The sequence below is a fragment of the Canis lupus genome, chromosome 32 (genome assembly GCF_003254725.2).
Source record: "Canis lupus dingo isolate Sandy chromosome 32, ASM325472v2, whole genome shotgun sequence".
Classification (NCBI taxonomy): Eukaryota; Metazoa; Chordata; class Mammalia; order Carnivora; family Canidae; genus Canis; species Canis lupus.
This window is the reverse complement of record NC_064274.1, coordinates 30,602,947-30,628,143: the sequence shown is the minus strand read 5'-3', so window position 1 is coordinate 30,628,143 and position 25,197 is coordinate 30,602,947. Positions and strand designations below refer to the sequence as shown.

Genomic DNA, 25,197 nt, shown 5'->3' with positions numbered 1-25,197 from the left:
AGATATTTGGAATAGTAATAATTAATTGTAACTATAGCTACCTGTTAATGACAATTTCTAGTGAGTCATAGCTTCTTAAAATTAATTTAGAGGAGTTTATTTGTATACTCACAATGCCTTGAGTTTAGAATGTGCAATCTCAGAACTAGAAGTGATTTTAAACACTATCTAACACAACTCTCACACTTTTAGGGGTATAGGAAACCGGTGCCTAGAGAGGTGAAGATAGGTGAAGAGAGTTTCCTGCAGTGACCTTGAAAGAATTCTGACTCCTGGACCAGTTTGTGTGGGTTTCAGTGGTGTTGGTATTATTGTTTCTTAAACTGCAGTTTCTTGCTTCTCCTGAACTGCAGGCTATATAGTCATTTATATAAACAGTATATTAAACGACATAAATTTTATTTTGTCTAGATTAGTGCACTTCTGAATAGTCTATATGAAGAAATTTCTTTCTTCACCTTGAATAATCACAATGCAGTCATTCCACTCAAAATTTTATGATGAGCTAGGTGCCCCAATAATAGTTCATTAGCTGGTATTGGTGTGGTAAGAATAAAAGGAAAAGAGCACTGTTTCTGTGACTAGTATCCCAAGAAGGGAAAGGCCATGTTCCAGCTGAGCCGTTCCTGTCCTATTAGTGATACTGCTGATACTAGGAGAAAAAGAAAGGATGGATATGTTGCTCAGCTTGATTTCATGACCATATACTGTTACAAACGCCCCATTATCTATAATGATTTTTTCTTATGCACAAGCATATCCTTAAAGATTTTCCAGGTGATGACTTTGCTCTTATTTTCCCACACTGTGCACCTACTTTGTTATCTGGGATGGGGTTTGGAGGAGTGTGATGAGCATGAAAGAGAACAGACAGCTGACCACCCCCAGATTTCATGCCACACCAGGTTAGCTAATGAAGAGTAACTTTGGACAGAAAATTATTATTTGCAAGGAAAAATTCTGAACAGTATCAGATTGTGGGATTTAGGGGCAGCAATCATAGCGTGATAACTCAAGAAGAGATACTATTTGGATACTTGAGTGAAATAAAGGAATGTTCCAATTTGTTGGAGAGCTATTGAGTGTCGCCTATACTGATCATATACTATTTTCAGATATTAGCTAGTGTTTGAAGATTGTAGGGAAAAGTGAATGTTTTAGTAGGGTTTTTTTTTTGTAAATTTATTCTATAGCACTATGATGAGGCATGAAAAAATTAATACCTATTCATTCTAGTTCAGTTTCTAGCTCCATCTATAGTCACAGGGTGGATGAAGACAGTTTTCACCTGAGAAATATTAGTTTTAGACAAGACAGGCTTTTTAATTAATTATACCATAGATATTTGGGTTAAAGGAAATATGAAGAGTATTACTGAATTATTAGATTAGCTATTTACTTTTAAAGATTCTTTTGGTACAGCTCTAGTAGTTTCTATAAAAATCACTTAATCTGAAGTCAGCTTTGAAGATTCCAAGAATGCATTACTGATCAGTTTAATTTAGATAAAAACTATGCAAATGGAATTTTAACTTAATTTTTAAAAAGGAATTGTCTTTGCTTTTTTCTATATTTCATACTACTTATTATAGACTGTTGATTCACTCAAGAAGCATTTTTTGGATTGCCTAACATGTGGATGCATTCTACTAGGTACCAGAGGAGACACAAAGATATAGAAGACAGCATTCCTCCCTAGAGGTGCTCACAGTGAGAGAAGACAGGATGAAATGTGAGTTTGAAGCTGACGGGAAAGTTACAAGATGTTCTCATGTACACATAAGAACATGCACATAGCTTTTCCCGTTCTATTAAGTGTCCACACAGAATATTTTTTTTAATGGGCCAAAGGAGTAAAATGTACTGATGTACTACCTGAATATTCCCCAAGTTCTGGTCCTATTTCTTTAGTAGTCACTTAGGAGTTTTAGCACTGTGTATAAGCGGACGATCTCCTTTTGGGAAAGCATAGAAAGCACTACATGGCACATAAGAAGACCTGGTGGTAGTGATAGCTGAAGGCATGGTGAGCAGGCATTGTCCTGGGGAATTACATCCAGAAGAAGTACTGGCACTCTTTGGGAAAGCTAGCAGGGTGCAGCTCTGATCTGCTGTCTGCTTTCTGGACTGGCCACCAGCACCGCCACTCTGCCGAACTACCTGGGCATTGCAGTAGGGAGGATGGAAATGAACGGGAAAAAGTAGGAAGACAACTCCATCTCTAGGCTGGAATAGGGGCAACCTGCACACAGGACAGTTGCAGGGACAGATTGTAGCAAAACTGATAATATAAAATCTTAAGAGGATTGGCTTAGGTTTTGCTAGAAAAATACAAATGAAACTGAAATATCTACTGGCGTAAAAAGCTTAAGTGGGATGTGTGAAATGCTTTCGAAAATTTATTGTCATTTCTGTTTCCAAAAGGAAGCAGGCCCTCTTTATTCAGTGACTCCATCATAATAGGAATGTGTATTTATGCCATTTTTAAAAACAAGGAAAAAGTCCTTTTTTAACTGTAAGGGAAGACTTAGAGATACATATACATTTTTATATCATGTTGCTATGGACTGAATTGCATTCCCTGAAATTCATACATTGAAGCTCTAATCTCTGATGTGATGGTGTTTGCAGATGAGGCCTCTGGGAGGTATTTAGGTTTAGATGAAGTCAGGAGGGTCAGACCCTCATGACAGGACCAATGTCCATCTGATAAGAGGCACCAGAGAGCTCTTTCTCTTGCTCTGCCACGCGAGGATACAGCAAAGAGACAACCATCTACAAGCCAGGGAGACAGCCCTCTTTAAGACACAAATCTGTGGCTCCTTGGTCATAAACTTCTCAGTTCCCAGAACTGTGAGAAAATAAATTTCCATTGTTTAAATGACCTGGTTGATTGTATTTATTATAGCAGAGTGAGCTAATTCACATATAAATGGTATCCAAAATAATTAAGGATGCCATTCAACTTCTTCATGAGATTTCTGTTAAATGGTAATTACAGATACAGTATAGGCACTTAGTTGGACGTGAAGTCACCTCTTTCTGTTTTGGTATTTAATCTATTCCTGAGTAAGGAGAGAAAAAGTAAAAAGGGAGCCGTCCTTAATCAATCACATATTGACATTCATCAGCCGCATATCAGTGTAGCTTATGTTTAATACTATTAAAAAGTAATAAATCATACCTGGCATCCTTTCCGAAATTTGTCTGGTGTTATCCAGTCTTCAAGCATCCTCAGAATGGAAACTCCCTGTGGTGGGAAAGAATGACAAATTGAACTAGTAAAGGACAGGCAGGAAACACACACCAGTGATCACTATTGTGAAGAGTATTTCATGATCATATTTGTGAGATTATGTCTTCTAGATGACTCCACTAAATTACCTGGCTTTAGCTTTACAGTCTTAGGATAAAAATGCCATTTGGCACAGCCCCTGTATCTGCTTCTAAAGGAATTAAAGAGTAAAGAGAAAAAATTGATAAAGTGGCCATCATTTTATTGATTTGGGGTTTAAATAATTATTGCACTTCACCAAATGAACCAGCAGATGGGGCTTTTCTAATGAAAGAAGAAGGTTAGAAATACTTTTAAAAAACTATTTTTGGGAGATATAAGGAAAGTAATTCCATGATAAAATTCTGCTTACTTCTAAAATATATTTCAATACTCTAAAAAGATTATATTTAGTGGAAATAGATAGTTGAGGAGTTATCTGGTCAAATAGTTTAATATAGTTAGATGTATCACTTAGGCATACAATCATCTTCGAAAGTAGTTTATCTCATTTGGTTTTATTTTGTCTGAAGGATCTGATGAATACCTCTGCTCTCTACTTTCTCTGCACATGTTATAAGATTAATACTAAAATTCACTATTTATGTATTTTTAAATCAATTTTCAGGTGACTTTCCAGAAAACATGTATCTTCTCATTTAAGTTAGCAATTTTTACTGTCATTTAAATACAAATTATTTTTGTACTTAGTAGAAGACTTAAGGCTTAGAACATTCATTTATTTCTGACATAATGTCTTAAATCCATAGAATATTCAGGACTCAGAAACTGGTTTAATAAAATATAAATATCTCCACATGAGATATTAGAACATACTATAAGTAGATTAGAAATGTTAAGATGTCCATTTAAAAAAAAAAAAAGGATCATTGGTGATGTGAAAGAAAAATGAATAAAGGAAGCCTAAAAAGATGCCATGGATAATGACAGGGAAAGCCAAAACTATGACACTATAACTTTGAAATAGTAATATATAGAAGGCTTTTTTCACTCAAGCCATTTTATCTAGTATTCATTTTAATAGTTATAATATATTGTTTTATCAGAATAAAAAAATGCATTTGTTTGCAGTGGCTTTTGAGCAATTTAGCATAGTGGGTAAACCATGAGCAGCAAAAAGGAAATGACTAAATTATACTGCATGCAGTCATGAATATGTTTGGAGGAGGATCTATAGGAAACACTGTAGGAGAAATGGGTCACTGTAGATTTATAGTAGCTTTGCAAAACATGTTAATGGACAAAAATCCCCCATCTACTACATGTTAATAAAGTCATCTTTATATCTTGTATAAAAATGCATAAAAGTCATTCCTTCAAACTGAGTTGGGTTTAAATTCTTCCTGGCTTCTCTAAAAGATTCCATTAGGAAAGATATCCACATATATGGCATTTCTCAAACACCACATAGCAGGAAAAAAAAAGATATGCTGTCTTTTAAAAAAAATCAAATAAAATAATTTTGAATTTGAAGCTTAAAGTATAAATGTTCCAGTAGAATGATAGAGGCTATAAACAAAAGCGAAAGGAGAAATTTTTTAAAATCTGATTCAAAATCCTGTGACAATGACCAGCATTGATCAGTTTGACTAAAAAGTACAAACTATTGAATATTCAGCACCCAGAATAAGCTCTACACTGTTTCCTAAAGTCCATTAGCATAGTCTCACCAGTCTTCCCATTTTTAGTATTTACTGAAACTCATTAAGCAGGAAGATGTTCACAACAATGTCATATTTTCCCTACCTTGCTATAGGATATTCCATCAAAAACAGATGTTATTTCAGCAGGAGTTGCCACAGTGACAACAATTGGGTGTGAAGATATCAAAGAATCATCTTCTTGTACAGGTAATACATCTTCAAGTAACATCTGGTCTCTCTGAAATGACAGGAGGAACCAAAAAAAGACAGCACTTCCTTTATACCAGTTCATATTTCAGAATATCATTTATATAACCCTGGAGGGGGGAAATAAATATAAATGACTCAAATTACTTAAGACAAGGACTAGGTATTCAAATTAATCATATTTTGCATTGATTGATCTATACAGGTTCCATGCCCTTCTTCTGTTATAATTCCTTTGATTTTACCCCTATATGACAGGCCATGAAGACACAAGCATCTGTAAATTCTGTTTATGCTACTTCATGTGTGACTTTCAGACATGTGTCAAACTCTTCAAGCCCTATTTCCATATCTGTGCAATGGGAATAATATCACCTTACAGATTTGTTCACAGAATTAAGTGAGACTGCATGTTGATCAAAAATTGATGTTTAGGATTTTTTTTTGGTCGGTGAATCATTAGAATTTGGATGATTCATAATTAAAGAAAATATTTGTTTTTGCTTTAACTCTAATGATCATCTTCTCATTCCAATCCTATGTTTTTTCAGCAAAATAGAGTGGTTGAGAGGTCTAGACCTATAGTCAGACATTCATGGCTCATAGCTCAATTATTCCACTTTCTAGATTTGTAAATTTAAGCTCCCTAATCCATCAAATTTCATATTTATAGTTTAATTTCAAATAAGGATAATAATGGCATATGCTTTTTGGAATTAGAGAATTCAATGATAATGCATGATATGCATTTGGCATAGTACCTGGCAGAGTGAAACCTAACACTTTAACTGCTATTATTATTTTGATTCTTTATCAATTAGATTCTGAAATCTCATTCTGTTAAATCACTACTAAAAAAATCAAGTCTTATTAGTCTTACTTAATTAAAAATATTCCTCAAAGAAGAGCATACTACTTTCAGATTTTCCAATTTTGTGATTTCCATTATAATAGGCAAGGTACTATTGTCAAGTGATGACTGCCAATTAAGGTAATTTTGACTTGGATTTTAAATTCTGTATACCTGAAAGGCTTAAGTAAGTAGAAAGAATTCAGTTCTCAGTGTCAGGAAATTTGACTCTAGTTTTGGTTGTATTACACAATTGTCTGCATGAGATTGGAGAGTTATATTTCTGGCCATCAGCTTTTTCACCTGTGAAATAAGGCTCCACTGTTGTGTTACTTACCAGGCTCTCTTACAATTTACCTTTATTTATATCTGTTCCCCTCCATCCACCAACTCTTAGTTGGGAACTCCTTGAGGGCAAGAAATATGTTTTATTCTATTTTGTATCCTCTGTAGTATTCACTGAGCACAGAAGACTGAATGAATGGATAAAGAATGGATGGATGGATGGATGGATGGATGGATGGATGGATGGATGGGTTGGACCATGTAATTACATTTCATTTAAGAACTACATACTAGGGGCACCTGGATAGGTCATTTAGTTAAGCACCCAACTCTGGATTTCAGTTCAGGTCATGATCTCAGGGTCATGGAATTGAGCCCCACATTGGGCTCTGCACTCAGCAGGGAGTTGCTTGGGATTCTCTTTCTCCTTTTTGCTCTGCTCCACCCCACCACTCATTCTCTCTCACTCTCTCTCTCTCTCTCTCTAATAAATAAATAAATCTTAAAAAACTAAAGAACCTGCATACCAAATTCTTCTGAAATTTATTTGGTGTTTTGAAGTACCAAATTGGAATATTAAAATGTTAAATGTATTATACATAATACAACAATATTAAAATGTTATAATTTCTTACAATATCTTGCAATAAGAAAGGCCTCAGTTTACTTTATAGAAAATAAAGGAAAATATAATTTTTCATATTTATAGTTTAATTTCAACAATACAAAATCAAATTTTCAACATATACGAGTGATTCTCAACTAGGGAAAATTTTGTCCCCCAGGGGACACTTGGAAATATGGGGACACATTTTTGGTTTTACAACTTGGGGGGAGGTGACCTGCATCTAGTAATATAAGCCAAGGGTGCTCCTAAGTATCCTAAAATACACAGAACAACCCCCACAAATGTCAACCACTTTCAAATTATCTGGTCCAAAATGTCAATAGTTTCATGGTTGAAAACCTTAAAGCAGGAATTGTTGGAAATTAACTTTCTCACTCTTTAAAGTAGGTTATGGAAACTACCAAGGGCTTCAGGCCTTTAAGGTTGTCTTTTTATTTTTTCCAGTAGAGGGCAGTAGTCTCTATAGTACACAACATGTAATTCTCTATTTTTATACATCTACACACTGACTCTTTCATAAATCCAGGCAAGAGTACTTATACCACTTAAGTATCGATAAAAACAGATTTAGCTTTTCAGAAAAAATATCTTTAGGGTTCATAGGTTCCTCTTTTCAGGCCCCTCACGGACAGGAGGTAGGATAATGGTAATTAAATGTATTGTTTAGGAGCTTTTAAGCTTACAAGGAGAGAACAACTCTCTCTCTTCTTTCATAGAGCAGAGAACTCACTCAGGATATGTCACTTGCTCAAGGTCACATCCCCTGTAACACCCAGTTTATGCCCTTCTCTCTTTACACACTATTTCAGCAACCTGCATTAGGTAAGTCATTTGCAAAATTAGACTTAGATTTTTCAAAGGATTAACACTATAGACACTTCAGTACAGAGCCTCGTTGTCTAAGCTCACTATTTGTTTTCCTGCCTTGACATGTGTTATTGAGTGACTCTATCGAGGACATCCTCAGATTGGGGTGGTCAGTTGCCCTCCAAGGCCTGGGCATTGGCCTAAGCAAGGTATAAGTCAGTAGAATGAATTGACTCTGCTCCATACTGACAACAAAATTCCGAATTCACCATCGGACCAGGCCCCTGATTCAGGGACACTGTCATGGTATAAAGGTTTCTGTGCTTTGCAGGAGACAAATAGACATTTAGAGCTATGTGTTTTGTGGCTCACCATTTGCCAGTCTTTTTCTGCTTGGTTTACTCCCAGGAACTCAAAGAAGGAAGCAAATCCTTCATTTAGCCACAAGTCTTCCCACCATTCCATGGTCACGGTATTTCCAAACCACTGAAATGATAAGCAATAAAGAGAGTTAAATTCTTATGCTTGTGGTACAGAAACCTAGAAATTTTCAATACATTTATTTGTCCATATAAATATTGCCACTTGACACAGAAGTGGCAGACATTGTACTTAAATAACATTTATTTCTTGTTTTTTTTTTCAATTTCTCCTGATTTTTAAATGATCTTAAATTCTCTTTAGTTTATTGCCTTTATTTAGGTATTATTGGGCCTATTTAAAGTCAGAGTGAGGTCTCCTGTGCATTTACTAAAGGCAAAACAATGTGTCTTAACAGGTTTGTATGGTAACATGTTTATTATCACTAAGAAAGACTTTGAGCAGGATTTTCTGATTGGCTGTTTTTTATTTGCTACGTTATTGTTAATTTTCATAATTCCTATGGGTCTTAAGCCACTTTTAAAAACAAGCTAATTTGATACTAAGATTCTATACCTGATGCACAAGTTCATGGGCAACCACACTGGCCACCCTCTGCTGGTTTGAAGAGGCTGATTCCTGAGGGTCATAAAGCAAGTTTGTTTCTCTGTAAGTGATGAGTCCCCAGTTCTCCATAGCCCCAGTGCCAAAGTCTGGAATAGCGATTTCATCTAAGGAAAAAGAAATGGTCCCATGAGAAATACTTCTTTGCATTTGTTTATAACATTTCTTACTAAATTAAGTTCTTTGGATGAATGTTTTTTAAAAGGACTAAAAATAATTTCTTGGAGTAGAAGACAATCATTTATTTGTGCAAACTTTTCAGCCTTCATGCATTCAAACTTTCCATGGAACTTTTCCTGTTGACTCCAGATATCAATGTGTCTTTTAGTTTTCAAGGATACTAATGGCATTGCTCTTTTCAGTCCTCTATAATTTTATGGCTTTTGTTTCTCTCTATACTTCATTTTTGTTAGCTTTTTTTTTTTTTTTTTTTTTAAGATTTTCACTTAGGTAACAGAAAGTCTATTTTCAAGGATAAGCTGTGAGGAATAAGGAGTGAAGTTTTCAAATGAAGACTTAGAAGTACACAGCTTCCAAGTACACAGGAATATATGTCTATATAAGGATGCAGAATATTAGAGAATATGAAATTCTGCTTTTTCCCTACTTCTGTACAACTTAAGATTGTACCCAATTCCCTAATAACTGAATAGGTTTCCATCCATTTCCATGTGTTAAATAAGTTGGATCAACATAAAATAGAATATATTCTTTCTAAATTATCTTCCAGACCTAAAATGTTGGATTCTACCAGGAATTTCTATTCTTTTCTTTTAAAATATTTTATTTATTTATTTATTTGAGAGAAAGATCATGAGCAGGGGGGAGGGGGAGAGGGATAGGGAGAAGCAGACTTCCTGCAGAGCAGGGAGCCCGATGCAGAACTTGATTCTAGGACCCTGGGATCATGACCTGAGCCAAAGGGAGATGCTTAATCAACTGAGTCACCCAAGCACCTCAGGAATTTCTATTCCTTATTTTTGTTTGGGCCTATAATCTTCGATACAACATCTGACAGGAAGAAGCAGTATCTATCAGTTCTATGTTAAATCCCAAACAGAAAATGTTGAGCTTGATTAGTGGACAGAATACAGATTCTTCAGCTAATGAACTATAATAAAATAGTAATTACTTTGTTATTACATACAATTTTTTTACAGTAGGCTTTATGCCCAGCATGGAGCCCAACGTGAGGTTAGAACTCACAACCCTGATATCAAGACCCGAATAAGATCATGAGTTGAATGCTTAACCAACTGAGCCATGCAGGGACCCCATGTTATTATATATAATTTAAATGAGGCACATAAATAAAAATAAATTTTTATCTGACGTATAAGCAAAGGTCCTTTCTGGTTAACATAAAGATTCTTAAAGCTTTTTATAGGGGCACCTGGATGGCTCAGTTGGTTAATCGTCTGCCTTTGGTTCAGATCATGATCCCAGGGTCCTGGGGTCAAGCCCCTGGTGTGTGTATTGGGGGAGTTGTCCCTGCTCAGCAAGGGGCCTGTTTCTCCCTCTCTCCCTTCTGCTCCCTCTGCTTGTACTCACTCTCTCTCTCTGTCAAATAGTTAAATAAAATCTTTTTTTATTTTTATCATTATTTTTTAAAATTTTTTAAAAAAGCTTTTTATAAGAGAATGAAAAATGGATATATTTTAAATAAAAGTCAAGATTACAACAGTAGTTTCCTTTTTATGTCATCTTCATTCATAGGCTTGGTTGTTTTGTCACAAGAATACCATTTAAAGGGTGGAGAAGTATTCCCCCCAAGAGCCATTATTTTCTATAATACTATGGAGTGTAATTTGTACCTAATCCTTGAATGAGAGGACTTTTTTGTAACCTCACTTCTCTAGCGAGTATTGACATTATAATTAATTAACTCCAGTGTATTTAATGAATGGGGAGTGAAATAAATGCAGATTTCAATTGTACAGAAAGTCTAAGAGTGAGTCAACTCGGAAAGGACTGAAAATACATTTAAAAGTATAAAGAAGGCATATAGGAGAAAGAGGAAGAGAAAAGAAGAGCGATATAAATTTGTAAGAGCTCCACTGCCCACTTTTTCCCAGGTGTTTCAAGTGAAATAAAGAGAAAAGAGACTTTTAAAACAATGTGCTTAACATTTTATTAAATATTATTCTGATGTTGATTAAAAGTTGTTTCTGTTCCTGTCTCTTTCTCTAATAGTTGGGAGCTGATGCCCTTGAAGAGAAAATGGAGCATCTACAAAGTTGCCCAGAGCCACAGCCATTCCCATGTAGAGAATTTGGTGCCTCAGTCACTTTGCACTAATAGTTTATTAAAGGAGAAGCATAAAAAGAAATAGAGAAATCAGTTTTGGGTTGGTCGGTTTCCTTATTGTCATCATTTTATCCCTGCAGACATCTATATGATTGTTTCATTTACAGTTTTTGTTAACACCACTTAAGCTTATTAATAAAGCACCTCTGCTATTGGTAGAAGTATCATATCTGCACCATCTTGATTATAGCCCTATTTTTATTTTAAAAAGAAAACATGCCCCCCCCATTAGAAAAAAAATATTTATGGAAGGAGCATCAGTATTTCATTTTAACTGCTGGGGAATCTAGAGTTAATCCTGTACAATGGAAAGACTACACATAGGACTCTGATAGCATCACTTATCCCTATGAATTATCACTTCCTTGATGGTAGGGAGGCAATGTAAACTATTGGAATGGTAATGATTTTGAAATCAACTAATATAGGTTGCTATTTCTGGCTTGATTATTATCAATACCTGCAGTTTTGCACTTTAAATACTTTAATCTTTATTTGGAAATAAAAGTCTATGCATTTATCAGGTAAGAACAGAGTAACTATGGACATTATTCTTGGAGGAATCTAAAGTGCATCTTTCAGCATCTAATAAATATGAGACACATATTTTAGGCATATAATAAAAAGCCTAAGGGGAGACTATTAACTAAGAATACTAAGATTTGAGGAAATGATTTAACTTAAATAAAAGCAAAGGCACTATTAAAAATAAGAAAATAAAAAATGAATCTCACCTAATTTAGGAAGAGCATAATCCATAGCAAAGTATTCTTCAAAATAGTCAAATGCGATCTTAGTTATGTTTGCAGCATATTCAGCTGTGTGCTTTTGCTGTGGCTGGACATATATAGTGAGCTATTAAACAAAACACAAAAATTTAGTGAAAATTATTCTTTATTTGAAAGAACACAAAATCTATGACATATAACATAGTGGAAAGAAGGTGAGCTTTGGAGTCAGGTAAAGACTTATTTGGATCCTGGTTTTGGACAAATCACTTCACATCTCTGAGACTTAAGTGTAAAGGAAAACAATACTGATAACTCTCTGAGTGATTTCAGTAACTAAAAATAATGTAAGACACAATGGTTGGCATATTGTCCAATGTATTTTTAAACATTACTTTTTTCTATTTATAATATATATTCTTAAAATCTATGTGTCTACCTATCTTTCTATCAATATCTATCTATCTATCTATCTACCTATCTATCTATCTATCTACCTACATACCTACTTGCTTACTTCTGAGTAGTTTGTTTCTGAGGAAATGAATCATATGATTTTTCTCATCTAAAGAGCCCCTGGATACATTTTTTCCACTTGTACTCTTCTATCCATTACTGTCCAAATTACCCTTTTAATATTGTAACTATTTTGCTCTGAGAGTCTAAAATACAGTGATTCAAAGTATTCTGAGAGGGAAGCATCAATTCTCTAATTCTCTAAGATGTTATTTCATGTCCCTATGACATGATTTATAAATCAAATCCAAGCATAGACTTTTTATCCCCCAATTTCAACACATATGACCCAGAATAGCTAACCTGATATTGAAGGATAAAAACAAAGTTGGAGGACTAATACTACCTGACTTAAAGACTTACTATAAAGCTACACTAATCAAGACAGTGCAGTATTAGCAAAAGAATATACAAATAGATCAATACAACACAATGGAGGGTCTAGAAATAGACCAACACATACAGTCAATTGTTCTTTGATAAAGAAGCAAAAGCAATACAATGAAACAAAGATAGTCTTTTTAACAAATGGTGCTAGAACAATTGAATATCCATCCACATGCAAAAAAAAATGAATTTAGATACAGACTCAAAACACTTCACAAAAATGAACTCAAGATGGATCAGACCTAAATGTAAAATGCAAAGCTATAAAACTCCTAGAAAATAACATAGGAGAAAACCTGGATGTCCTTTGATATGAAGATGACTTCTTAAATGTAACCCAAGGCTTGATCTATGAAAGAAATAACTGATAATTGACTTCATTTAAAACTTCTACTTTGTGGAAGACAATGTCAAGAGAAGGAGAAGACAAGCCAAAGACTGGGGTAAAAAATTTGCAAGAGACACACCTGATAAAGGACTATTAGCCAAAATACACAAAGAACTCTTACAACTCCACAAGAAGAAAACAACCTGATTAAAATATGGGCCAAAGACCTTAACAAACACTTCATCAATGAAGATACAGAGATTGTAAATCCATATACAAAAGGATGCTCCACATCAGATGTCATCAAGAAGATAGAAATTAAAACAACAATAAGATGCCACTACACACCTACTTGAATGCCAAAATCAGGAACACAGACAACACCAAATGCTAGTGAGGACACGAGTGATAGGAACTCCCGTATGCTGCTGGTGGGAATGCAAAATGGTATAGCCTCTTTGGAAAACAATTTGGCAGTTTCTTACAAAACTGAATATGCTCTTACTATGTGATCCAGAATTGTGCTCCTTTGTATTTAACTAAAAGACTTTACAACACGTACAACAAATACCTGCACATAGATATTTATAGCAGCTTTACTCGCAATTCCCAATGCTTGAGAGAAGCCAAGATGTCCTGAAGCAGGTAATGGATAAATTGTGGTCCATCCAGACAATGGAATATTATACACTGCTAAAAAGAAATGAGCTACAAAGCCATGAAAAGACAGGGAGAAACCTTAAATACATATTACTAACTGAAAGAGCCATTATGAAAAGGCTTCATACTGTTTCATTCCAACTATATTAATTTTGGAAGAGGAAAACCTATGGAGACAATAAAGAGATCAGTAATTGCTAGGGGCTGGGAGGCAGAGGAAGAAGGAAATATGAATAAATGGAGCACAGAAGACTTTTAGGTCAGTGAAAATACTCTGTATGATATAATAATGATAGTTATATGTCATCAAACATTTGATGATATAGAACATACAACACCAAGAGTGATCCCAAAGGTAAGTTATGGACTTTGAACACTATGATGTGTCAATGTAGGTTCATTTTTGGTTAAAAAAAAGGAAAAAGGAAAAAGAGGAGTCACGTGGTTGCTGGGCCGGGGAAACGGCGGCTCCAGGAGAGAGCGGGGCTTCGGCTGGCGGAGGGAGCACCGAGGAAGCATTTATGACCTGTTACAGTGAGGTGAAACAGAGAAGAGAGATTCGTTCTAACATCCAAAAATCAGATTGAAAGATTGACCCGTCCTGGTTCTTCCTACTTCAATTTGAACCCATTTGAGGTTCTTCAGATAGATCCTGAAGTGACAGATGAAGAAATAAAAAAGGGGTTTCGACAGTTACCCATATTGGCACACCCCGACAAAAATCAAGATGATGCTGACAGAGCACAAAAGGCTTTTGAAGCTGTGGACAAAGCTTACAAGTTGCTACTGGATCAGGAACAAAAGAAGAGGGCCCTGGATGTCATTCAGGCAGGAAAAGAATACGTGGAACACACTGTGAAAGAGAGAGAAAAGCAATTAAAGAAGGAAGGAAAACCTACAAATGTGGAGGAGGATGACCCTGAGCTGTTCAAACAAGCAGTATATAAACAGACCATGAAACTCTTTGCTGAGCTGGAAATTAAAAGGAAAGAGAGAGAAGCCAAAGAGATGCACGAAAGGAAGCGACAAAGGGAAGAAGAAATTGAAGCTCAAGAAAAAGCCAAACGGGAAAGGGAGAGGCAGAAAAACTCCGAGGAAAGTCGAGATGGCCGTGTGGACAGCTGGTGACACTTCCAAGCAAATACAAAGGGGAAGAAAGAGAAGAAAAATTGGACCTTCCTGAGACCACCCAAAGTAAAAATGGAGCAGCGTGAGTGACCACCTGGGGTCACAGCCACAGAACCTTTTTCCAACTGTCTCCCCTCCTGCTTTGAAGGACTCATTCTTTCCTCCCATTTCCACCCCAACATAGAGTAGTAGTTGCTTTTTAGTCCATTTTGTTTTCAATACAATTTAATATCGATCAGAGTAATTCTTTTGTACATTGAAATGAGGGGCTCAGTTTAAAACGATACCTTCCCCACCCCCTACTCTTAGACCAACCAGGATTGGAAGGTGCCACCACTGGTGTTGCCTTCTCTTCCCACAGCCTGTAACTTAATGTTTTGTACTTCACTGAATTGTGATGGTTAGAAACTTCGTGTATAGTTTGTGGAAATCATCCAATTAAACATATTGCTTAAAATGGTGCTGCCGTGACTTCAGAGACAAGCCTGGGCCACCTTAGGAATCCTCTCTGCTTCAGTTGCTTGCTTCTGGGTGTGGCATCCTTTGAAGCCCCAGATCAGATGGGGAAGGCATTGGACACACAGAGCAGTCACTCGGTGCCCTGACCTCCTGCAGTGTCTGACATGCGCTCTCCCTTCTGACTGACCATTCCATGTGGCATGAGGCTCCGAGCCACCCAAACCTGTTCACTTTCCAAAGAGCTAGCCATCTTCCATCCAGTATCATTGTGTCCTAGCCTGTCTGCATTCGTTAATGGTCATATTCTGTACCTGTAATAAATTTTTATACCCTAAAAAAAAAAGAAGAGAAAAAGAAAAAAGAAAAAATGTACTATTTGAGGGAGTGATCGTGATAATGGGGGAGACTCTGCATATGTGGGGGAAAAGGGTATATGTAAAATCTTTGTACCTTTCCTTCAATTTAATTGTAAACCTAAAACTTCTCTAAAAAATAAAACTTTTTTAAAAAAAGTTTGTGAGGAATTCAAATGAAGCATATTTGCTAAAATTAAGACCTGATTCAAAACCCTCAAGTAAAGCAAAATATGCAGTTATTTGGTAAATTCAAGCCCATCTACCCAAATGGAACAGGTGACTCATCATTTTAAAAACAGAAAACAGAAAGAGAAATTATGTCTACTTTCTTCCTTTATTATTCCAAAAGTATTGCCAGTTTTGGTGTTCTCTTAGGCACACATTTCAGGCCATCTTTTCTTAGATGTGAAAAACAGAAAAAAGATCCAAGAATTTAAAGGACAAGTACTGAAAGAGCATCCCTGAAATTACCAGAGCTGGCTCACTCTTCGCACATCCCCTGGGTAGTTGACATTCTTGCTTTATTTGCAAAAGTAAAGATGTGTTCATCTTCATCTCCAAAGGCAACACAACTTACTCAACAACCATCCCAGCATTCTTTGAGATTTGTCTTGGGCTTGGTTTTGTTTTTGTTTTTTTTTTTCAGTAACCAGGAGAATTGATACATTTTCTTACTGTTCTCATTCTCTTTATGAACAGTGACCATGCATTTTCCAAGAAGTTAAGTGAAACTAAGGATCCAGCTGGTGGCCACTGTACAGAGCAAAGGTAATTGCCCCCTATGAAATCAAAACCATCATGTTCAGACAGGATTGCCATATTGTACTGAGATTCTCAGAACTTTTCAGCTGTGAATTAGACTGTCAAAGCTCCCTCAGAATCTCTACCATATCTGTTCTCTACCATTAAAAACTTCAGAAAGGGTAGTTCCTCTTGACTTACTCCACTGTTGTCCACACACTACTTTTGTTCCACACATGATGTTTGAAGAATGAAAGAGGGTTTAGAAAAAGGGAGAAAGAGGAAGAACAGATAACAGTGGGAGCCCCAGGTGGAACAACGAGGAGGAGAAAGACTCTGCTCTTTGTACCCAATCTTCCCTCTCATACTTGTAGGTTGACTCCCTTCACACAGAATGCTTCTGAGACAACATAATCTGGTTTTCCTCACTCTCCATATTTCTCTTGTTGGATTGATGTTAATCTAAATTGAATCAGAATGAAAGTAGCCCCTTCCTCTTTTGTTTCTGAGAAAACCAACACCACGGCATAATGTTCTGTCTTCACAGTCTGGCCAGTCTGAAGATCACCTGTGATCTGTCATCAGTCATATTTTATGACTATTGCTCTGATCGCCTAAGCAAACCAATCACAGAATATGTAGATTTAGCCATTAATCTTGTAACATAATCATCCAAAGTTTATCTAGAGTGTGTCCTATCTATGATATGTAACAAATACATTCTGACTTTAAAGACTCTACCATCATGCCAATATTGTGTGCTATTGGAAGCTTCAAGATCCTTTATGTGGCATCCATTTAATAGATCATCTGCAATGTTCGGATTTGGTGACTTAAACATCCTTCTCTCTGCTGCTGCCTGCACTTGTCCTCTGCTCAGCCTTTCCTGCTCTCCAACGTCATCTTCAGCTTACATTCCATCTGCACCTCCCTCTCCTTTCTGTGGGCTTTAGCAAAGATGGCTAGCCTTCCTCCATCGTCAGCTAAGCCACAGTGCTTCTGTCTGTGACAAAGTTAGGAAATTACCCCTGAATTGTCATCACTTTGTAATAATTGTCATCTTTCTAGTTCATAAGCTTGCTTCACTGAGATGACTTTTTTAAGCATCTGACTGGCAATACTGAAACAGCACAGAGCTAGGAGGGGGATATGCATGTATATTCTTTCTTCTTTCTTGCCTTCTAGAAGAGTCATATATCCTTTATTATGCCAGGACTCTGTTAAAGGTCAAATATCAAGTTTATATTTAAACTTTATAATCTTATATAAAATATAAAGTGTGTAAGCCTTCAAGAACCTAATTTGCATTCATATATTTAGTTTTTAGAGGTAATAAGTGCCTTAAGTAATTAAATTACCTAGATATACCACTGTTGGATACCATTAGTCATACCTGAAAGTACTGAATCTATGGAGCTGGTATCAGATCTAAAGTCTGTGCTTTCCAATGTGTATATTCAGCTGATTACTCTTTGAGGAGGTGTGATATATCTATTTTATCGTTGTTGTTGTTACTTTTCTCATCATATGGGAAGGCTTTCATAGTTCTTACTATTGTCCCTTTCATTTAAGTGTCTCCAGGAAATTGAGAGATGGAACTTATGTCAACAAGAATTAAGAACCTGCCTGGTTACTGCTGCTTCCTTTATATGTCATCATTATGATTAATCATTAGACCTACTGAGTGCTTAAAATTTCCAGGTAATGTGATAAGCCCTTTCCATGCACTGTCTCATTCTACACATTAATTCTATGAATCTGGCACTACTGACAATACTAGAATATAATATGTCGCCTCACTGATAAGTTCCACTATTCCAGTTTGCACAATTATAGAATCCAAAGAGTCCTGAAAATAAAAAAGCTTTTTATTGTTCAGAGCAAACTAATTGGGAAGTCTTGTTCAACCTGAACAAACAGTAGTTTTTTTATAATCTTTATCTCACCACAAAAACATTGCTGCAGAAATATGACTGATTGTAAGGCACTGCCCCAGATCCTGCTGCAGTTACTCAAACATATGCAGTAGTGGTACCATATTACCTGTACGAGTGTGAACATTTCTGAATATTAACTTACAACTAGCCCCCCGGTTTTAGATAAGAACTGTAGATCCCTATTTCATATTTTAGAATTTGAAGGGTTTTTAAAATAAACTTCCTCATTGTGTACATGAGAAAAATGATGACATAGTCTTCAGTCCAATGTTGGGGTTTTACTGTATCATGCTGCCTCTTCTCTCTACTCTAAGAGTGGAACCTGATTTTTCCCAGCTGCAAATTTGAGATAACAAGAGCCCTTAGCTCATAGAGTAATTGGGAGCATTAAATAAACTAGTCATAAAGCAGTGCTTGACGTGTAAGAGTTTTATGTGTCCCATCGAGAACACTGGTGTCGTTATAGATAATACATTGAATTATTAATCTCTGTGATTTTCTTTGTCTACATTTTCTTATATGTGAGTGATCGCTACATAACCCTCAGGGACAGTAGGACAACACAGAGGGGAAAAAAAGTAAAACATTTTTGACTGCCAAAATAGGCTTTTCATGCCCACACAATACATCTGAAAGCCAAAACCTTTCAATTTGCAAAAGGGTAGCTAGAAGGCTTTTGGAAATAAAAGCAGAAAGCCAAGAAAAAAACAAACAGCAGAATTTATACTACATCAATAGATTGGAAAGAGAACAGAGGAAGATCCAGCTCTCCCTCAAAAAACTACATGAGACTTGCCTGCACCAGGAGAGGGATAGTGAAGTGGACGGGTTGGGGTTCTTGAAGAGCACGTTAGGGTCTGAGGTGAAGGCACTGAACATAGAATGACCCTATGAACAGAGAGGCATCAGCCTGAACAGAAGGCCAGCCACAACTGTCACCACCGCCCTGGTCAGAAGCCAAGCCAGTGCCTGCAAGTTTCCCACTGCCACCTGAGAGCACTGCAGATCAGCTGTGCCCTGGATCCATGTCCTATTGTCCTTGTCTGTTAAGTGTTTTCTATCGATAAAGGTAACCACATCAGCCAGGTTTGCCCAGGAATGTCCCAAGAATGTAAGTCTATTGCTTATCTGTGTACTCCTCTTGTCCCAGCATTAATAACACTTTCCCTAATATTTACATTTTATAAATATGTAACACCCTGCCTTTCCATTGTTGATTGTTTAGCAGATTTAGCACCTGTTCATCTCTTGAGATTTTGTAGTTTTATCTGAACTGTTCCAAGTAGGCACTCCCCTGTATAGAGCCCAGGACCTTTGCAAGGCCCCTGTAACAGAGGGTGCTATGTTTGGCATTGAAAGAGATGGTATGACCAGCCAAGACCTGAAAACACACTTGGGTGATGCTGGACGGTGGTGACCACCTGTTTCACGTCTCAACTGAAGTTTTCTTAGCATCTTTCATTCCCTTCGGGGTTTAGCCTCCTCCTTGTGCACACTGAGCAATGTGACAATGAATGGTCAAAGCTTTAAGGAGAAATCGAATAGGTACATAAGCTTTTTTTTTTTAAGATTATTTATTTATTTATTATTTATACAGAGAGAGAGAGAGAGAGAGAGAGAGAGAGCTCACAAGCAGAGGGAGCAGCAGAGGGAGAGGAAGAAGCAGACTTTCTGCTGAGCAGGGAGCTCACTGTGGGGGTCGATCCCAGGACCCCAGGATCATGACCTGAGCCAAAGGCAGACTCTTTTTTTTAAATTATTTTTTTATTTTTTTATTTATGATAGTCAGAGAGAGAGAGAGAGAGAGAGAGAGGCAGAGACACAGGCAGAGGGAGAAGCAGGCTCCATGCACCCGGAGCCCGATGTGGGATTCGATCCTGGGTCTCCAGGATCGCTCCCTGGGCCAAAGGCAGGCGCCAAAGCGCTGCGCCACCCAGGGATCCCCCAAAGGCAGACTCTTAACTGACTGAGCCAGGCAGGTGCCCCAGTACATAACATTTATTTTTTTTAAGATTTTATTTATTTATTCAGAGAGAGAGAGAGAGAGAGAGAGAGAGAGAGGCAGAGACGCAGGCAGAGGGAGAAGCAGGCTCCATGCAGGGAGCCCGATGTGGGACTCGATCCTGGGTCTCCAGGATCACACCCCAGGCTGCAGGCGGCGCCAAACCGCTGTGCCACCGGGGCTGCCCCCCAGTACATAACCTTTAGTTATCTCTTCCTATAAGTATTTATTCATCACTGAGGTAGGTAAAATATATCTCCATAAATTCTCTGATAGTCCTCCCTCCAGGAAGTGGGGATTAATTCCTTTCCTTTTGGGAATGGGTTGTAGTAATTTATACTATGGAAACCTAACAGACATCACCTTAACCAAGTGATCAACGTTAGCCTCACCAGTAATAAGTTGTGTTGATAGCATATACCCTGAAATGATCTAATGAGAGGGGTACCTTATCTCTATGGTATTTTTCTTCCAAATCCAAAACGCCACTCTAATCATGAGAAAGCATCAGACAAACTCAAATTGAAGGATATGGTACAAAATATCTGACCAGTACTCTTCAAAAGTATCCATATCATTAAAAACAAGGAAAGACTGAGAAAATGACACAGACTGGACAAAATTGAGGAGATATCATGACTAAATACAATGTGGTATTATCTATTGGGTCCTGGAACAGAAAAAGTACAGTAGTGAAAAAACTGGTGAAATTCAAATAAAGTCTGTAACATAGTTAATAGTTTTGTACAAATACTAATTTCTTAGTTTTGATGATAACCAATTTTGTAAGATGTTAACTTTGGCAGAAGCTGAGCGAATGTCACATACATTGTTGTATCTTTGTAATCCCTGTAAATCTAAAATTATTTCAAAATAAGAAGTTTAAGAACATATCTGAGTATTAAAACAATGAAACTTATTTCTAATAAGACTATTTCTTTTTTTTAAGACTATTTCTATGTAGGGGAATGCATAAATTAAAATCCATGGCATAAAATCTAAAACTGCTCTAAAAAATAAAGTTTATTTTTAAAAACCCCAACAATACATGTATTTGTTGCCCTCAACCAATCTTTCCACTACAGACAAATAATGGGCTAAAGCCAAAAGTAAGAAGACATGGGCAAGTAGGAAGGATTCATTCAAAGATATAAATCCAGTGCACCTATTCAGGAATCATCCTGTAACTTTTTGGAAGCAGGCACAATATAATCTCTTTTACTGAATTAATCAATTAGTATGGTTATAGCATAAACCTAATTCCATGGGTAATACCAGCACTCTCTTAGTCCCCCTCAACTTCTTCCCTCTGATCACGAAAGCCAAGGAGAATTTAACTAGAGTTGAAATAATCTCCGCAAGGTAACTCCTCCTTTCTGCATATCCTCCTTTACAAAAGACAGAGGTCAAATGCCCAAAGAAACTCAAGCCCTAATTAGAATTTACTGTTTCTCAGGAATAGGATTATCCTTTCCACTTAACTTGTCCTGAATTTGGTTTCTGGAAAACTGGGCAAAGCTAAAAATTCTGGCAAAGTTACTGAGGTCATAGGTCAAATATACTTCACAAAGCTATTAGATATGGGTGATTTTCCTTTTTTTACCTGCTTTTTTCCATCCAAACTTCTAGTAATGTATGTGTATTAAACCTCTAAATTTTATTTTATTTTATCTTATTTTATTTTATTTTTATTTTTTTTATTTATGATAGTCACACAGAGAGAGAGAGAGGCAGAGACACAGGCAGAGGGAGAAGCAGGCTCCATGCACTAGGAGCCCGACGTGGGATTCGATCCCGGGTCTCCAGGATCGCGCCCTGGGTCAAAGGCAGGCGCCAAACCGCTGCGCCACCCAGGGATCCCTAAACCTCTAAATTTTAAAACTTAGAAATATATTCATAATCCATGTCCTGGATTTGAAAATGGAATACAATATAGCCCAATGGAAAACTTTGAACTAACCTATCAGGTTAATGACATATTTATCAAGGACATTGTATCCCATAACTTGACTCCTATTTTTAAAAAGTGCATTTTATTGATAATTTAGGAGTTAATTCACTTAACTGGAAAGTCATAGAGTCTCCACATTTTGTACTTGTCAGATCTTTTTAATTTTTGTTTTTCTAAAGTAGAATTCAGTGATTTTGTTTATTTTATTTTTTTACTCCCACAACTTGTTTATTTTATAACTGGAAGTTTGCATCTTCTGACCCCATTCACCTATTATACTCACCCTCCACTCCCTGCTTCTGGCAACCTCCAGTATGTACTGAATCTATGAGCCTGTTTTTTTGGTTTATTTTTATTTTTGTTTTGTTTGTTTTTAAGTTTCCACATGTAAGTGAAATCTTACAGTATTTGTCTGTCTTATTTCACTTAGCACAATGCTCTTAAGATCACCTATGTTGTTACAAATGTCAAGATTTTATTCTTTAATGGATGGATAATATTCCTCTGTGTGTATATAGGTGTGTGTATTTATCCACCTATCCATCAATGGACACTTAAGTTGTTTTCACATCTTGGCTATTGTAAATAATGCTGCAATGAACATAGGGGTGCATATATCTTTTCAAGTTAGTGTTTTCATTTTCTTTGGATAAATACCTAAAAACTTGATTTACTTTAAAACCCTTAAACAATCAACTAAACCTGAAAAAGGCCTCAGGTGATTTCTTACCAACAGAGTTTAAAAAGTCTTTCCACCAATGGCTGGTCCTAATTGTTGCTAAATTACTTGGAGTAACTCTTCAAGTTATTCTGTTTTTTCAGGACCGAATCAAAATGTAATGCAAATAGTATTTGAAAAAGAAAATATACAGAATTAAACTTAAAAGTCTCTTCAACTACCTTCCAAACTTGGTTACCTTTCTTCCTAATAATTTTTGGGATGAGTCCTTGAATCTAATTTTTTCTCAAGAGCAACAAGGACATTTTAAGCATAATGAATGGTTCAACTACTAATATCTGCTATGTAATCTCCAGTAAACAAGAAGAACATAGGTCTGGATTCCATGTTTACTTATATAAAGAATCTATTGCCAGAATGGCAAACATACCCAAGAGAGCTTAATCAGGGTGCTATTGATTCTTGATTGTACAATATAATCTGACTATGAATAGCAAATGATTAATGTACCAGAATAATACTGTCAGAAGCAAAGTGGCTAAGAATGGTCTTTTGGGGGTATGAGGGTGGCTCCGTCAGTTAAGCGTCTGCCTTGGGCTCAGGTGATGATCTCAGGGTTCTGGGATGAAGCCCTGAGGTGGATCTCCCACTAGGCAGGGAGCCTACTTCTCCCTCTCTCTCTCCTTCTGCCCCTCCCCTTACTCATGCTCTCTCTCTCATTCTCTCTCACAAATAAATAAATAAAATATATTTTTCTAAGGTTTTATTTATTTATTTATGAGAGACACAGAGAGAGAGGCAGAGACATAGACAGAGGGAGAAGTCACAGGGAGCCCAATATGGTACTCGATCCTCGGACCCTGGGATCATGCCCTGAGCCGAAGGCAGATGCTCAATCACTGAGCCACTCAGGTGTCCCATAAATAAAATATTTTTAAAAAGAGAATGGTCTTTTGGTTCATGAAATTTCTACTAAAAGTATGATATAGCACTAAAACTACTTAGTTCCATTTTTTTAAAACTGAAATAGAAATATGGGGACTTTGGGTTAAGATGGCATAATAACTTGAAGATTTGATGCATTTCCACATACAGAAATGACAGATGCAATGTAAAAATGGAAAACCCACAAAACATATTAGGACTTTAAACAATATCTCCAGGACTTGATAAAAATACAAATCAGTGGGCAGGACTGAAGCCATAAGCTTATTGGTAATTGGTAGCAGGTTCCTGGAGGTCAGAGCCAAGTTATGCTTTGGAAATCATGTTTTTAAACTCTGACTGCTGATTTCTTATTGTTTTCTCATTGCTTTCTGTTCTAGTTTATGGTGATCATATTCTTGAATCTATGAGAGCAATAATTAAAGGTTGTATGTGTGAGGAAGTTTAATTTGTTATGGATTTTTTGGATTTCTCTTTACTTTCCCCAATTATTATTATTTGCCCCCACTATGTTTTTTGTTTCTTTGCCTTGGATTTTCTCTTTTATGTTGTTATTTTCCTCACATGCCTGTTTATTGTAAGTTGTCTGTTCAGCTCTAAAAATGTAGTACTGAGGCTGGTTTGCATTCTCGTTGATGTCTCATCTAAGCAGATCTAACTAGGTTGGTTTCCCTGTAATTTTTTCTGGAATGGCAAATTGTACTGGGGAATTTGTGCTTGAGTGTTAACTGCTAGATGTCAATTTAGAGGGAGTGGGTAGGAAAAGCCAGGCAGGGAGACTCTCAAATGCCAATGAGGTGGAATTTACCATAAACTGACATTCACATTAGATGGCTTAAAAGTTTTCTTATAATGTTCTGTTCACATTTTGCAGAAAACAGCCCTACCAGGTTTTGCAGGAGGGAAAAATGTGGTTGCCTGTCTCCTGTAGATGGGGTGGAGGGAAGGGTACCTACTTTGCTTAGCTCCATGCTTCACTTTCACTGAATTCTCCTGACCCAGATCTCCAGTAAGTATCCAAAGAGATTATGGCTTTCTGTTCCTCTCTTATCAAATAGATGGTCAGAAAGTAAATACATTATGACAATATTCATTTCCTACTCAAATGGTGAAAACTTCACCAAATTTACAACAGAATGTTATGAGCTCAGCTCTGATACTTAAGAAATATTTACCACTTAAAAGGCATTGGGATCTTTTGCCAAATTATATTTTTCATTATGTCACCCAAATCCTTGATATAAAATCCATCAATAGAATGCAGCTAACTAACCGGGACAGGCTTTAATGACTCAACCAGCCAGTGTCACCACCTTACAAATAAGTGTCCTTGGTCAGAGGACCAGGTGATAGAGTCCCATTGGAAATGCAAAC

The 25,197-nt window shown here is 36.6% G+C and overlaps 1 protein-coding gene, 1 long non-coding RNA gene and 1 pseudogene across 2 annotated transcripts in view; 2 read left to right on the top strand and 1 right to left on the bottom strand.

Moving 5' to 3' along the window:
* LOC112671654 (glutamyl aminopeptidase) overlaps positions 1–25,197 on the bottom strand; it is an 87,835-nt gene that overhangs the window by 46,636 nt on the left and 16,002 nt on the right. The window contains exons 4-8 of the mRNA XM_025465924.3: positions 11,741–11,861; positions 8,652–8,806; positions 8,088–8,201; positions 5,042–5,176; positions 3,185–3,250 (exon numbers count right to left, since the gene is read on the bottom strand). Coding sequence (XP_025321709.1) covers positions 3,185–3,250; positions 5,042–5,176; positions 8,088–8,201; positions 8,652–8,806; positions 11,741–11,861 — 591 coding nt within the window. The remainder of the gene's footprint in view (positions 1–3,184; positions 3,251–5,041; positions 5,177–8,087; positions 8,202–8,651; positions 8,807–11,740; positions 11,862–25,197) is intronic.
* Positions 191–11,322, top strand: LOC118353138 (uncharacterized). The gene is made up of 4 exons (XR_004811442.2): positions 191–286; positions 1,654–1,732; positions 5,052–5,145; positions 10,893–11,322. It is a non-coding gene; the product is annotated as an uncharacterized LOC118353138 (long non-coding RNA).
* LOC112671592 (dnaJ homolog subfamily C member 8-like) lies at positions 11,924–15,210 on the top strand (annotated as a pseudogene).